Source organism: Leiobunum rupestre, chromosome 11 (assembly GCF_980474605.1).
Source record: "Leiobunum rupestre chromosome 11, qqLeiRupe1.1.hap1, whole genome shotgun sequence".
In the NCBI taxonomy this organism is placed as follows: Eukaryota; Metazoa; Arthropoda; class Arachnida; order Opiliones; family Sclerosomatidae; genus Leiobunum; species Leiobunum rupestre.
In genome coordinates this window covers 25,574,042-25,589,813 of record NC_143394.1, presented here as the reverse complement: position 1 = coordinate 25,589,813, position 15,772 = coordinate 25,574,042, and the positions used below count along the sequence as shown (strand labels likewise).

At 37.5% G+C, this 15,772-nt stretch overlaps 1 protein-coding gene across 1 annotated transcript; it reads left to right on the top strand.

The window, feature by feature from the left end:
• The first annotated feature begins 5,609 nt into the window (after window positions 1-5,609).
• LOC149922045 (solute carrier family 22 member 6-like) lies at window positions 5,610-15,533 on the top strand. Its single transcript, XM_090162231.1, has 8 exons — window positions 5,610-5,942; window positions 10,223-10,326; window positions 11,090-11,244; window positions 11,957-12,128; window positions 12,514-12,661; window positions 13,573-13,664; window positions 14,424-14,638; window positions 15,142-15,533. The coding sequence occupies exons 1-8, from the start codon at window positions 5,610-5,612 to the stop codon at window positions 15,531-15,533; spliced, it is 1,611 nt and encodes a 536-aa protein (XP_090018357.1).
• The last annotated feature ends 239 nt before the right edge of the window (window positions 15,534-15,772 follow it).

Here is a 15,772-nt window from a genome sequence, read left to right as displayed (position 1 = left end):
GGGACAATAGAAGTAAGTGAACCAAAGATATCAGACCGATATTCCCTATACACTGGAGACGTATTTCTTAATCAACCACCCTTACAAAACCCCATTATAAAAATTTCCAGCGCTACGTCGTTGTCAAATAGCCCACGTTCTACTATTGCCCCTTAGCGCCTCGGCGCTCCTTTGCCTCTGGCTGAGAGTTTAGAGCTGTTTTTATTACTTGGCGTGTATATTTTGTTACTAGCCGAGAAGCCCGCCTTACAGGCGGGCCCTCTGCTAGTTTTCTGTTTCTAGGCGCTCCACCCCAGTACGCCCCACAACCCCTTTTTCCCATGTGATAATTTCTGTGGCACCCTTTTCCCCAAAGTAGAACCACCCCAGTAAGGCTCTACCTCCCCTTTTTCCAAATGTGATAATAACCGGGGTACCCCCAGTAAGGCCCATCCTCCCCCTTTTCCCCATGTGATAATTACCGGGGAACTCCCGGTTTTTCCCATGTGATAATTACCGTGGTACCCACCTCCCCCTTTTTCCCTTGTGATAATTACCGTGGTACCCTTTTCCCCATAGTGGACCACCCCAGTAAGGCCCTTCCAGCCTTCCTCCCCCTTTTGCCCATGTGATAATTACCGTGGTACCCACCTCCCCCTTTCCAATGCGAGAATTTCCGTGGTAAGTAACTCAAACTCGCAGTCGTATCAAACCCCCTGTACCCCTTTAAACCCCCTGTATCCAATGGCTGATGCATAAAGGCCACGGAACTAACGAACGCCGAGAGGGCCACGGGACTTTCAAATCGGAACGACCCGAACCCCCCCGCCCCCGCCTCCCACCTCCCCGTTTCCGAAACTCAGTCCTTCTGAAACTACGCCATACGATCCCCCCCTCCTTCGCGGCGGAAACAGAGAGAAAATTTCGGGTGTATTGCGTGTTGGGACAAACACGGCCCAACTCTCAGGGGCGACATATTTTGAGAAAATAGATAGTCGAACCACCTCAGTAACGAAGCCAAAGGCAGTCTCGCTTTCCCTCTGTTTCGCGGGTCGCTTTTTGCTCGCCGCCCCGCCCTTGGCTTCGTGACAGACTAAGCAAACATTCCTGAAAGCTCGGACGACGACGACGACCAACGTACCAAGCGCTCCTTATAATATCGATATATCTATGCTGTGCAGGGTGTTTCAAAAGGTTGTGCAAAAATTTTAAGGAGTTGTAGGGGGTGAGGTGAGAAGTATTCCGGTTTCCCCCCCTTTTCCTACGATGAGTTAAAAGAGCGCCAGAGAGCTTCAAAGTGTGACCTACTAGCCCCTGGAAGTAGGCTGCAACGAGCACAAAACCAAGCGTTTTTCTCAAAAACGACGCTTCGGAAAGAAGACAAGTTGGCCGTAGGAGGCAATAGCTTAAATATTGAACTTATTAATTACCATGGTATAGTATACTAAAAAACAATGAAACTGGAGAAGATCACACGGTATAAATTTATTATTTGGAGCCGTGGCCCTTTATCAATCCACTTTTTTAATAGGCTTAAAAAAGTGGATTGATAAAGGGCCACGGCTCGAAACGTCTCCAAATAATAAATTTATACAGTGTGATCTTCTCCAGTTTCATTGTTTTTTAGGCAATAGCTTCTTTTGAAACGAAAATAAGTTAAATAAAAAAATGTACGTTTGTTGGAATTAAAGCTTCGGATTTTCTATAAAAAAACGTTTAAAGTTAATTAAATAAAATGAAGAATAAGATAAGATGATTGTAGGACGTACTATATCTCTTTGACCTAGGCGTATCTACCGCTATTGTTTATGTTTTTTGTTAAACGTACAAAGGCTGCAACTGTTTCAATATCATGTCAGATGGAGATCCGGGCTTTCTGCGTCATATACTAGTGTCCGATGAGTGTTCATTTGCGAGAGATGGGCCATTCAACCACCAGAGCACCCATATGTGGAATGACGTGAACCCCCACTCATCACCATCTAGAACAATTCAGAGTCAATGTCTAGGCAGGTCTCGTAGGAGATCGAATTATTGGTTCATTTTTCCTTCCGCTTCGATTCATTGGACTCAATTAACTGGCCTTTCTGCAAAACGAGATAGCGGACGAATTGGATGACCTTCCCCTGCACGTTATCGTGCACCTTTCGTTTCAACAGTATGGTGTGCCCACTCACCAGCACCGAGGCGTTGTGAGTTACCTCAACAATCAGTTCCCAAGTAGATGGATTGGGAGGACTGGACCTGTGCGTTGGCCTGCTAGATCTCTGGACTTAACACCGCTGGAATTCTTCTTGTGGGGCTTTAATGAAGACTACGTCTACCGTGGGTGTAGAACTTTTCGTCGCGGGACAGTTCGGCCCAGGTCATTTTGTCCCCGGACATTTTGTCTCTTAGGATATTTCGTCCCCGGACTATTTGTCTCTTAGGATATTTCGTCCCCGGACTATTTGTCTCTTAGGATATTTCGTCCCCGGATTATTTGTCTCTTAGGATATTTCATCCCCGAAATAGTTTCGTGCCCATTGAAAAAAAACTGAAACGATGAAATAAACTTTAAACACTTTATTAAAACTCAAATTCAAGCAATCTTTGTCTTTGTATTTAAAATTTGTACAAGTAGGAGACTAATTTCCAAAATTCTAACGGATGTTTTTTGTCATAATTTAAAACGGCATTGCGAAGTCTCTCATTTTAATCAATATATTTCGTTTTTTTTCGAGAGTTGTTTTCACCCACGGCTCTTTGTATTATTTTTAATTCGGTAAGTCCCTGTTCTCGTACAATGGAGTTCAAAAGTTTTCAAAGTGTAGGGTGACAACTTTCTACGTTGGATTGAAAGCCACGGTGCCAGGACTCAACACTATTATTTGTCCGTGCAACATCTTCAAGAACCGGCCCTCTCGTGAACGGTCCAAAACTCTAGTGGGAAAAGCGCATCCCTTCTGCCATTTTTGCGAATGCGTCCCAGGTACGTGTCCTCGTAGTAAGAGGCAATGCACTCGGCTTCGGCTGGCAACTGGGAAACAAAGTCATCAAAGACTCCGTTTTTGGCAAAAAGGCAAGGGCGGTCATCATATATATAAATTTATTTTTATATTTCGAATTTCGTAAATTTATTTTTTATATTTCGAATTTCGTAAATTTTTTTTTATATTTCGAATTTCGTAAATTTATTTTTTATATTTCGAATTTCGTAAAATTATTTTTTTTTGGAGACAAAACGTCCGGGGGAAAAAAGACCAAAGGTCCGGGGACAAAATATCCGGGGACAAAATGTCCCGCGACGAAATGTCCGGCACCGATCTACCGTATACCCGTTTTGACCATCGAAGAGCTACGGGAGAGAATCCTCGAAGCTTTTCGTCTTGTAACGCCAGAAATGATACAGAGCTTGTTTCGAAATATGCTTCACCGTACTCAAATGTGTATCGCAGTGGACAGCCATATTTTTAAACCATTTAAACCTTTTTTTATCAAAAATTTGAAGCTTCAATTCCAACAATCGTACATATTGGTTATTTGCTTATTTTGGTTTCGAAAGAAGCCATTGCCTCCTACAGCCAACTTGTCTTCATTCAATCCCTCAAAACTCGGGGAAAAATAATCGTATTTTGACCAAACCAATTCTATTCTGACTTTTTTCAATGTGCTCTTCAACTTTCTCATTGCCTCTTTTGATTGCGATCTACCGATGTAAAAATATATTTTCTAAAACGCACTAAGTGCTTAAATATTTTTCTGAAATTTACGAAATTAATTGATTACTATGCGTTGTATATACCCTGGAAATTTTAATTTTCCGTCTCGTCGTTTTTGCGAAAAACGCTTGTATCAATCAATTTAAAAGACCCTGTATTGTATGTGAGAGCTCGTGTTAGTTATTTTATTCCGTACCAACAAATAATAATTCCCATACAATGTCAAAAAAAACATGGCCGTGCGCAAGGGGGGTAGGTGATTCAAATTAAGCGGGGCCCAGCACATATATGGTCAATAAGGGGTTGGTACCCGTCTCTAAGAAATATAGCCCATACGGGCCAAAATATATCGGGGGCGTGATTTTAACTCCTTCTGCGTTGAGTTTGCAAGTTATCTCCCCACTGATTAATGGGGTTTTCCACCGAGTTCTTCGGTTTCCCCTTTCCATAAAAACTTAGAGGTAAACGGCTGTTGGCTCGCGTGGCATGAAGGGCTTTGCCACCACCCTCCTATGCATTGTAACCCAGCCATCTGTGTAAAGGCATTATAAGTCGCTGGATGACTTGGGCCTAAGGTGCTGCCTTGGGTATTAGTCTAGCTGATTGTTATTATTATTATTATTATTATTAATGCAACATGTTAATTTTTAAAGAATAATTAAATTGTTTTTAGAAAAGCTCAAAAAATAATAAACCTTGTACCGCTGGGGTAAGGCGTTTTGTTAAGTAAGTGAGCCATGGTTAGGGTGTGATTAATAAATCCAACTAATCTATTTATTATGGTGCAACTTCAATTTAAATTAAAGTTCTATGTTTTGTTATATAATATCAATGTTTGGCCAATGTGACGACTGTTTATTTATCGATCGCTGAGCGGTTGAGTCCTTATAATTACTCAAAATAGATTTAAAAACGACATAATATATATTAACTGCAATGTAATATAATGATAAAAATATTTTAACCAATTTGGATAAGAAATTATGTTCTTATGAATTAATAAATGTACCTTTTCATGAAGTTGAAAAATAGGTGCTGTACGGTTTATAGTTATTGGACTTTAAATATATATTTTAAAGAGTTCTTTTAAATAATTATCTTTTTTATATAAAGAATAATAATAACCGCTTATTTAAACGTTAATTTTAACGGTTTGCCGAACCCTAGTATAGCACATGGCCGGGAGTAGTGGCGTACTCCTGTAATCCCAAGCGTCTGGGAGGCAGAGTTTGTGGATGGCCGTTTGAGGACGACCACCGATCCCCCAACGGGTGGTCGGAATACTTCCGCCACGGGTGTCCCACCCCTGTCCCTAAGTATCCCCCCGTTGGCGTTTCCTTTACACATGTCTAACCCCTGATTAATCGCATAGCGGTTAGTGGACTGTATTGTCTCATCTACTCAAAAAAAAAGTATAGCACATGTTTCGTTGCAGTAACAAAGCAAAGGTATTCATGGACGAGTTATAGATATCCCACCTGACGATTTACACAGCTAGTAGAAAAATATTTCGCAGTTTACCTAGTGCCTTCATAGCGGAGTTAAATCCATTATTTTGGAGCGACTAAGGTCTCTTCTATGGCGGTGCCTCGCGTATAAGCTTAACTGATTATTATTTTGTTCTTATCAATAATTGTTAAATATTTTTTCCCTACATTCCCAAGTCACTTAAAGGGAATATAACCTGCAAAGCATTCTTTACGGAGGACCCCTTCAATTTTTCAAATGTTCCTGTACAGTGGCGCCAAACATTTTTAAAGCCAAAGGCAAGTGCGGCCAGAGCTGCAAGCGTTGGTGTTCCACACCAAATACCTGAGGTTATATTCCCTTTAAGATTAATTTTTTTTATAAACAAAATTATTTCTACGAATTTATCGCATTTGATTAAATTTATTTTGAAACGACGACTTCCTTAAGGAAAAGTTAATAATGGATGTCACAGATGTTATTGGCAGTTTCGGAAATTTTCAATTTCGACTTTTGTCCATTACCGCTTTCCGTTCACTGTGTTCCGCCTTTATGAGATTTAACTACAATTACATCACTAGGACGCCCGATTTTCAATGCGTCGAGGGCAATCTTAATTTCACCGATGGTAATACAACCTTTGAAATTCTAAATTACGAAGGAAAAACTGGCATGGATCGTTGTTACCGCGATAACTTCGAGGATGATATCTGGAAGAACGGAACGGGAGAGAAAGAACCTTGTCACCAGTTTGCCTTCGATCCGGCCCTGAGATCAGCCACCATCGTTGAAGAGGTAATTTTTTCTATTTCAATTTCTTTGAATCTAAATTTTTTAATAAGGTTGCCTCCCTTTTGAATTTATACAATGCGTTTTACGCGAACTTAACAAAACCGAAAAGTAGTTTAGTTTTACCCTTTCTCTCTACACGTGCATTAATTCACTTTTTCCCGAAAAAAAAGGTGCCCGTCTGGAATAGAGAATCTTAAAGGGTGCTTTGAACAAACCATTTCAAATATGAGCATACATTGATAGCACCCTTAAGATTCTATGAACTAAAATATTTTCTTCTTTGTTTCACTGAATCATCTACCGTAGACAACATTTAACTTCGGAATGGTACCTAACCATCATTTAACTTCTGTACCGGCTGTAGACATCTCATTTCGTCCTGATCATCGTCACGGGGTTCAAGCCATCGTGATCTACAGTTTGGGGTTCTAAGTCGTCACGGGGGCGGCACCCATTGGGATTTTAATTTCGAGGGTCATCAAAAGGGTGAAACGTTCGACTATTTGGTCTATATAACATTCACTGTAAGAGGTCACTAAAATGTTGAAAATGCATCCTTAAGACAATGAACCTTTTCTGGAGTGTGATTTAACAGCCATTTAATTTTACGGTGTAGGGTATTTGAGTGCTTTGGGTTTTACCGAGGTGCTAACCACTGTCAGATAGCCTGTACACCGATTACGCGTACTCAACACTGTTAAAGGTGCAGACTTTAAAGAGTACGCGTACTCTCGTTAGTACAGTCAAAGGTACGAGCTTGTACACCGATTACGTGTAGTGATTAGCCTCTCGGGTTTTACGAACAATTACTTAGATTTTCGAACCATGTCGTTCGTGTAAATTATCTAAATATAAAGCGATTGTAGCGGGAAAATTATAACAATTATAAACCAGTCAAATATAGGAGAGAGATGGTTTATCCAAGGATCCTATATGTTAGAAGGATAGGTAGCCCTCCGGCCAGCCCGTGTTTTCAAAACGCCGGCAGCGCCGTCGATATTAAGAGAGCCTCTAAACGTGGGACGTCTTGTTTCTATTCCCTCAAGGACAAATTTTGACGGTGCTTCCTCCATGTTTTGTCCTTGACGGAATCTAAAGACGGATTCTCTATCGCGCATGACCCACCGACGGCGCTGCCATTTTTCGTCTGAGTAGGAAAGCGGGTTTATTTGATGGTTGTGAGCAATCACGCACCAGAATTGCAAAGGGAACGTCTAAGAATATATTAGAAACGGAAGGCAGACGTAATTTTATAATGACAAACGTAATTTTATGATGGAAATTCTATAATGGCCAACGGAAATTTTATAATGAAAATATTAAAATATATTGTGCAATTACCTTTCGCCTTCCAAATTTAGAACGATTTTTGAAAGTCAATAGTAAGACCAGACTAGCTTCCAAAAAAAAAGAACTGGAGAGGCTGAAACTACTATGATATGTATGTCATAAAAATTAGTTATTACCTTAATTTCTTTAAATGTGTGATCAATATTTGAATTATTTATATTGTTGCTAGCTCGCTCCGCTCAGGTTTTTGTCAAAAATACCCGTTGGGGTTTTGTGACGCCCTAGTTACGATCGTGAGAGCTGTACGAGGAATTTTTAGTTTTCCAATATTTATAGTTAACTCGATAAATAGGTCAGTGTGACGCCAGGAGTTTCAATACCCTCGGTTTGTAGTAGTATTGTAGTAACGGAGCGAACATTTTCGTTCTTGGTATTTTTGAATTTTATTTATTGTATTTTGGGGGGGTTTCTATTTTTATATAGGATTAAGTGGTATCTAAGTTGTTGTAAATATGTAGGTATAGGGTTTTAATTGGGGAATTTTCATGTCATAATAGTGTGCATGTGGTAATTACTAGTGTTACATGTTATAGAAGTGTGCATGTTTTATTATAAGTGTTTCACGATATGACAGTGTGCATATTATGGTTTATTGCTGTAGTTGGCTTAGCTTTACCACGTAAATTAAATATGGACTATGGAATGGCAAATCAAGTTCGCTATCATTTCCCTAACTGAATACTTGATTATATAACCAAAGCCTATCCATAAGCCGTCAGTCGTATTTGAATATTGAATAGTAGGCCTAGTAGAACAATGAAAACGATTTTTGAGGGGGAAAGCTGCGAAGGTAAGTCGTAGCAGCCTCCTTTCAAATTCGTTACACATTTGGAAATACCAAATACAATTTTTTTTAAATATGCTAATTTTGGTGATATTACCGATTTTTTCTGAAAATTAACCAGCTAGAATTCATTGAAAGTTATCAATCGCCCTATCCATTAGGAACAGTATTTCAATAAACCCTGTGTAATAAGTGCACTATATCAACCTAAGGTCAATTTTTTACCAAAAGCAGCGTCGATATTGTGAAATTCTATTGATTGATCAAGCGTTTCGGAAATCTAGCTATAGTCCGCGACCTCCCACCGATTTAATAAATATTTTTTTCGGAAATGGTTTGAGCTAAGAGCAACAAACACAGCATCCCACACTAGGAGAACTCAACCCGTCAAAAGTTGTTTATTTTCTTGTGTACAGTTTTAATTGGTTAGACGCTTTAGCGCCTGCTGCCGTCGGAAGGGGAAAATTCGGAAATTGTCTTCCCCTTTCCATAAATCGTTCAGCGTAAAGGTTCATTCAATGAAAGTTGTACACAGCCCTTCGTTAGCGTGTTTGAAGGCTAGATGCGTTCTCCTTGTGTAGGGCTGGTGTCTTTGTTGCTCCTAGGTTTGAGGATGGTTTCTAGGTTAAAATGGTCGCTACATGCGAAACTCGTACATATTTCGAACACTGTCAGTTTGAAAGCAGTTTATACGAGCGGAGATTGTCTTCCATTTGTGGACATTTTTTCGTGTCTCTGATAATAATTTCAATAGCAATTCGAATATACAAATTAAAAACACGTAAGCAGGAGGTGAACTTTAAATACATTTTTCTCTTTTCGATCGAATGGAACCTGAAACATTATTCCATTATATTTACTTTCCTCATCCTATAAGTTCTTGTAAAATTTTAGGGTATCTAACAAGACCCGCTATATTTAATTAGAACTATAATTATTATACTGGGAAACTTTAGTTGACTATCAAGTCGTATTCTGTTTATAAACTATCACTATTTCAATCATTGATTACAACTTTTTTCTACCACAAATGGTTTTCTTCATTTTGGGTCTTTACCCATTGAAGTTTTACAGTTTCTCTGGTTCGACTACGGAGAGAGGACCCTTTTTAAGGAGTCCTCTCGGGGATCTCTCAAGCTGGGCAGGATTATAAATGCGCGCATAATCCGATGGGGTATTCTCGGGAAATTCAAATAAACTTTTCATACCTTAACCCGGATTCTACGTCGCCCATTTTCATCTCCAACTTGTGACAATGATTTCGAAATACGATACAAATAAAGGATATTAAGCCTTACACAAATACATCAAAATATATTATTTACAACATTTACAATGAATTATTTCTTTTTAACATTTATTTTTAAACACATATACATACAACAATTAATTTCAATCAATCCAATTACACTAGTAATACAAAAATTGAACTTTAAACAATTAATTAATTTTATTCTAATTTAAATTCCAACTCGTTATTCAACAGTTCTATTGTTCGAGATAGTTAAATCACATACAATATAATGAACGAGAGATGTTTCATGGCAAATTCTCTTCCTAAATTCCGACTTAAACCTGACAAAAATTTAGCTTAGTTTTGTATTTGAGCACCTGCACAACCACAGTGACTAGCGTGCCATCTAAGAAAAGAAAATGGACACGTTTAGCATGGTATTTCTTTTTTTCTCTGATTTAACACAACATAAATAGAATCTGTTTAAAAAATACTGCCACAGATAGCGTATTCCCGCCCTGACGTTCAAATAACATTTTAATACTTCTACATTGTATCGCCGAAAGATTATTATCTTATCAGACATTTCACTGTTTCGTTTGAACTACTGAAAACTTGTTCTAAAAATATTTTATTCACAGAAATTTAATTTTACGGATTTTGTATAATACGTTTTAAACGTTTTTCATTAAAAAATGTTAACCCTGCAATACCCAATACGCAGGGTCCCTGCGTATTGGGTATTTGAACCTTGGTCATTCAATAGCAAAAATATCATGCTTTTATAATATCCAGGTGGCGTTACATTTTAAGCCGTGGCCATTCTAAAAGTATAACAGCATGGCGGCAGGAGCCACTGTTACCGTTCAAAATTCTTAGGAACCTAAATACTTTTTTGATAAAAGTTTTTTTCAGTGGAACTTAGTTTGTTGGAATACCTGGTTTATTTCTTTGGGTTACATGCTAAATTCAATTGGAGGATTTATTGTTTACATTCCTGCAGGGTACTTATCTGACAGGTATGTATCTTATCTCACACTCCCAGATAATTATTTAAAAATACCCCTCTTAAGTCAAATATTTTACTATTTGTTTCCTTACATAATTGGATAACGTTTTACGCTAAGAGTAGCCCCGAGGTACTCTGTACCTTTTGTGATATTTTCAAAGGGACATAATTTACACGTCGTGTAAGTACTCATGGTGTAACTTTTATTTTTAGGACTTGGCCAAGTACACTAGTCTTTAAAAAAAAAAATTAGTAGCCAAAATCTTATACTAGCTTGAATTTATTATATTAAAATTTATTAGACAATGCACAGAAAAAATTTGATATTAACTTTAGATATTGTTTTAGTTAATATCAGATAGTAGTTTGTTAAAAAAATTACATTGATTTTTTTATTTTAAACAAGGACTCGATTAAAAATGTGAAAATTGAACTCGAACAGGACATGAAACCAATTTTAAGATCTCAAACACTTGATATAATGTAATTTTCTTATCTCAGTATTCGGGCGACTTGAATTGAAGCACAAGAATAAACTCCCACATCCATAAAATTCATGTTGTTACACCCAAAGTAATTATTAAAATAGCAAAACGCACAGTTGCGTAAAAAACGATATATTTAATGTGACCTTTTCTGGAGATTTCTCGGTTCGAGCAAAGTATAAACAATTCTTAGTGTTGCTACTGATTTAAATTATAACAAAATTTTCGAAATATCGTCCCTACAATATTAAGTCTTGTAGTGGGCATAACATTCAATACTGTTTTAAGGTTTGGAAGACGACCAATGGTTCTAATAGGTCAAACGCTGATTTGTCTATCAACTTGTCTTCTTGGTTTCTCAACCTCTATTGGAATGTATCTCGCATTGAGGCTTTTGCTTTCTATCGGTCATGGTTGTCTGGGAAGTTCTGCATCATGTTTATGTATGTAAATAAATTTAACACTCATATCGTGTTACTAGTATAAAAATGCCGTAGCATACGAACCCCAAAATTTTCGAAGTACTAACTGGCCTAAAATCGCAGTTCTGAACGCTGCCTATATGCATGTCTTAAACCGAAATTAGTGAAAATAATTTACATAGAAATGGAAAAGTCAAAGTATTTCCTCGAACCTCATCCCTTCTATACGCCCCTGCTGTAATACCGGTAGAAAGACTTATTTAACAGAGTGTACATACAATAAATCAAAGCTATGCATTATGTCCCGCGTTATTTAGTCAGAGACCGCTGAACTGTCTGTGAAGTAAATATAGAGTGATGGGGGCCTATTTTTCCATTTTGTATTGGGAAAGTTTATATAGCTACGCCACTGGACACAAAAAAGCACCAGAACGCACAACAAAATAGAGAATATTTTATCACCCATTCGTAATCCACAAAATGCACTGTCGATATGATTTCCAAACTACCTTTTTCCGAGGTATTACCAAATTTCCCATACAGAGCAACTCTTAAATTTAATTTTTTTACTAACTCTCAAATCTCGGCATAGCTGCTAAATTGTCATTTCGGTTTGATTCCGAAATTGTCATAACATAAATTAATACTTCCGGGTGTTTTCCTATGGAAGTAATCAATTTTGAGGTGTAATCAATTTATGACTAAGTGGTTTCTAATATAACTGCTTTTGTAGTTATAGAAAATGTGGGACCTAGAAAAAGGCACATTTCTATTAGTCTCGTGGCTGTGGGTGGATTTAGCTCCATATTGCTGGCATCCGTGGCGTACTTCCTCGGAGAATGGAGGACACTCGTCTTATTCTCTTCCTTACCCCTGCAATTGCCTCTTCTTTTCATGATCTGGAAGTAAGTACTGATTTCCAGTGGCCTCGGAAGTATTTTGGGACGGGGACCGGCAGGCTCTAAACCGCTCTAAACATCTTGCGAAAAGGTCTAGATAATGACGACATATAAATCATCTTTTCTTATTTACATTTATGTTTAAAGCTATAGAATATAGAGATGGCTGTAGAGTGTTTTCAAAATTTCGTCTTCTATGCAGTTACTAGGGCAAATTGTAACTAAACCAGGATAATATCTGTGAAAATCAGATTAAGCAACACAGGTCTCAATGTGTAAAATGAGATATAATTTCGAAGATTTGTTCGGCAACTTTGGAAAACAGTCAATTTGTCTTAAGCGGATAACTGACTGCTTTATTTGTAATTAAATTGACTATTTTAATTACTAGATTCATGCCAGAATCAACAAGGTGGCTATTGACAGCGAAAAAGTACGAGAAGGCGGAAAAGCAGATAGTTGAACAGGCCTCTATAAATGGAGTAACCATTTATGACACGAAAAGCGTTATGACCAGACTGGTGGAAAAGATTGAACTGGTAATTTGGTTTTAACCGTTCTTTTATTTCTAAGTCGAACAAACAGCCACTGAATATAAAGTCTTCATTACTGTTCTTACGAACCATATACCTATTCTTTAGCGTCGCTGGGGTTTAAACATTTATAATAAGGGTAAGTTTTTCCATGGTTATGATGTGAAATAAATCTTGGATGGTAAGCGGCCAAAATTATTTTATTGTTTAGTTTTTCTGAATTCTCGCAGGGATCTGTAATATTCTGAAAGTTTAAATAGTCTTCATGGGAAATCTGGGAAGGTTTAAGGTATAAGGATATTTTAATACCGGTGTTCCAATGGACGTCATAGGGTAACGTTTTCGTGGGGTTACTTGGGAAAGTGGACCGTTTAAGGGGTGGTAATTCCCCTTGGAACAGGTGTTTCGCACCGTACTTGCATTCACAATAATGGAATAACATCTCATAAAAATATGATTAGGGGGTATTAAAATATATTTCGTGTAAAAATATATTGATATATTATAATGAATTATATATTTAGATCATTGTGGTTGAAGTAGGAAGTTGTAACTTACATCATGAAACAAGTCACTAAAGGGCTTACGGTGAAAGGATGGGCCCTTCACCCAAAGGGAAATTTCAAGAAGTATGTTACTATGAATTTGCTAACAACAAAATACTAATCCCTAATCCTCTAAATACGCGTAAATATATTTTTTAATAAGCCTCGGGTATGTTATTTTAAAACGATTGATATATAATTTGACTACTTCGCATCACATGGAATTAGCTCAGGCTTAAAGGCCCCAAAAATGACCTACCGATACTACTGTTCCTATATTAAAAGTCTAGTTTTATTTTGATAAAGAAATGTGCCGGGGTAAAAATTTAAGACCACTATGTATTAATGCTTTTGTTCAATTGATGTATTAAGGAAGACGGCAAGGAATCAGGATCGGGATCACTGCTTCAAGTTCTCAAAAATAAGAAAGTTAGAAAAGTAGCTCTCATCATTTATTCTACATAGTAAGTAGTTTCGTAATACAGAAAATAAAAAATTTCTTTTAATTTTTTTAATATTGGAATTCTCACCAACTTCTTTCAATCCTTTCTCGAATATTTTACATGGATTAAAACTATATTATAATATCTATTATATAAAATGATAGAAAACAAAGTAAAGGTAAAAAGTCTTTAATTTAGGCGGCAGTTGATCTATACACCTTTCACTGTGTATAGAGAAGGGTTTAGTAAAATCTACATTATACATGTATAGTGCATAAACAGTTTGAATTTTGCAAGGGCTCAGATAAATTACACAAAGCAATCCATTATTTTTTACTACCATAGAAAACAATATTACGTAGAGTAATGGTAATCCTCTATCGCTTCGCCAAAATTCTATGCAAACGGTAAGTTGCCGGGTTTATAATTACCTGATAACGTTTTCTAGGGACGAATTGTAAGTATTTGCCAGTTCATGTCACTAAGATTTCATTTTTGGGTGAGGACTGTGACCCGGAATCACAATCATATTGATATGATTGTGATTCCGGGACACAGTCCTCACCTACACTTAACGAGAGCCAGCAATTGCATTCGAATGTTTACCGCACCAAAGACAATAGAACTCCGTACCCTAGATTCGAATTCTGAGAGCTTTCTGATTGGCGGTTAACTAACGAAGCGTTTACCCACTTCCGCAAACAGGGTGCTGCTTATATATTATCTGTAAAAAAAACATTCTTGATGTTTTACGAACTTTAAATTAAACTGTGATTTCAGCGCTATTAGAGCCGTCATCAGCGGAGGATTCACAATCAGTCTGAATCAACTGGGTGGTTCATTCTACTTCAACATGGGTCTTCTGGGAGTAATTCGAATTATCGTCGCTCTTTGTAATTTCTACATTGTTAAGAAGCTCAACAGAAAGAAGGTTATATTTTTCAGCTTTATAGCCACCGCAGTTTTGTTCTTGGGTAGTGCTGTGGTGCCAAAATGTAAGTCGTTCTTTCATTTTAATAATTTTTGTTAACGAAAAATGGGTTCCAAAATATATGGTTGAATTATTTTATATACAGGGTGTTTTTTCTATTCTGACCGAGTATTTATTTTTCAAAAACTACAAGAGTTAGTTACGAAAATTTTAGGGTGTTATGTCTATTATGGGAACGCTTTTGAAAAAAATTATTTTTGGCGGGAAGGTGCTAGCCAAAAAATGACAATGCGAAAGTTGTAGAGCACTGTCGATAATGTATAGAGATAAAAATTCCTCGAAGAAGACCAATTTTTCACGAAGATACGAGGTGACGGAAAAAATAACAAGTTATCCATATGGGACAATAGTCAATTTTGTGAGCAAATAAAAAAAAGCCTTGAAAAAGGTTTTTGCATGTGATTTATCACTGTGTAAAAAATCTGAGACCTATTTTCGTTGGTCAGGTACTATTTAAAGTGGAATCTTTCATTTTTTAAATATTTTCTAACATTTATTGAGTTTAAGCAACATCTATGCCCCTTTATTCTCGTGAGCAGCGCGCTGTTATGGTCGAGTTAATTTACGGAGATGACATTCGTAACGATCATAGAGTAAGTCAAATGTTTAGTATTCCCTATCCTGACAGAAGAACAAGCCACAACACCGTTCTCGGAGCTATTCGAGACTTCGACAACTACGGGAACGTCAATACCAGGTTCCGTGGACAAGTTCGTGAAAACCTCAGCCTGGAAGAAATCACTCAAGCCTACTTTTCTGCGTACCCTCGAGCAAGTATTATAGGTGCAAGCTACGATCTGAGGTTATCAATGAACTACAATAGGAGAACTCTTTATAATTACCACTTGCATCCATATCGAGCTACCCTCCACCAAGCTCTGCATGAAGGAGATATGTAACGACGATATGATTTCTGCAACTGAATAATTAACATGTCTGATGATGACCCGAATTTCTTCACTCATCTTCTGGTGACCAACGAATGTAGCTTTGGGAGAGATAAACCTTTCAACCGCCATAACAACCTCATATGGAGTGATAAAAATCCTCACTGGGGTTTCCCTTATGATCATCAACAACAATTTCGACTGAATGTTTGGACCGGTTTGGTCGGAGATAGAGTTATCGACCCATTTTT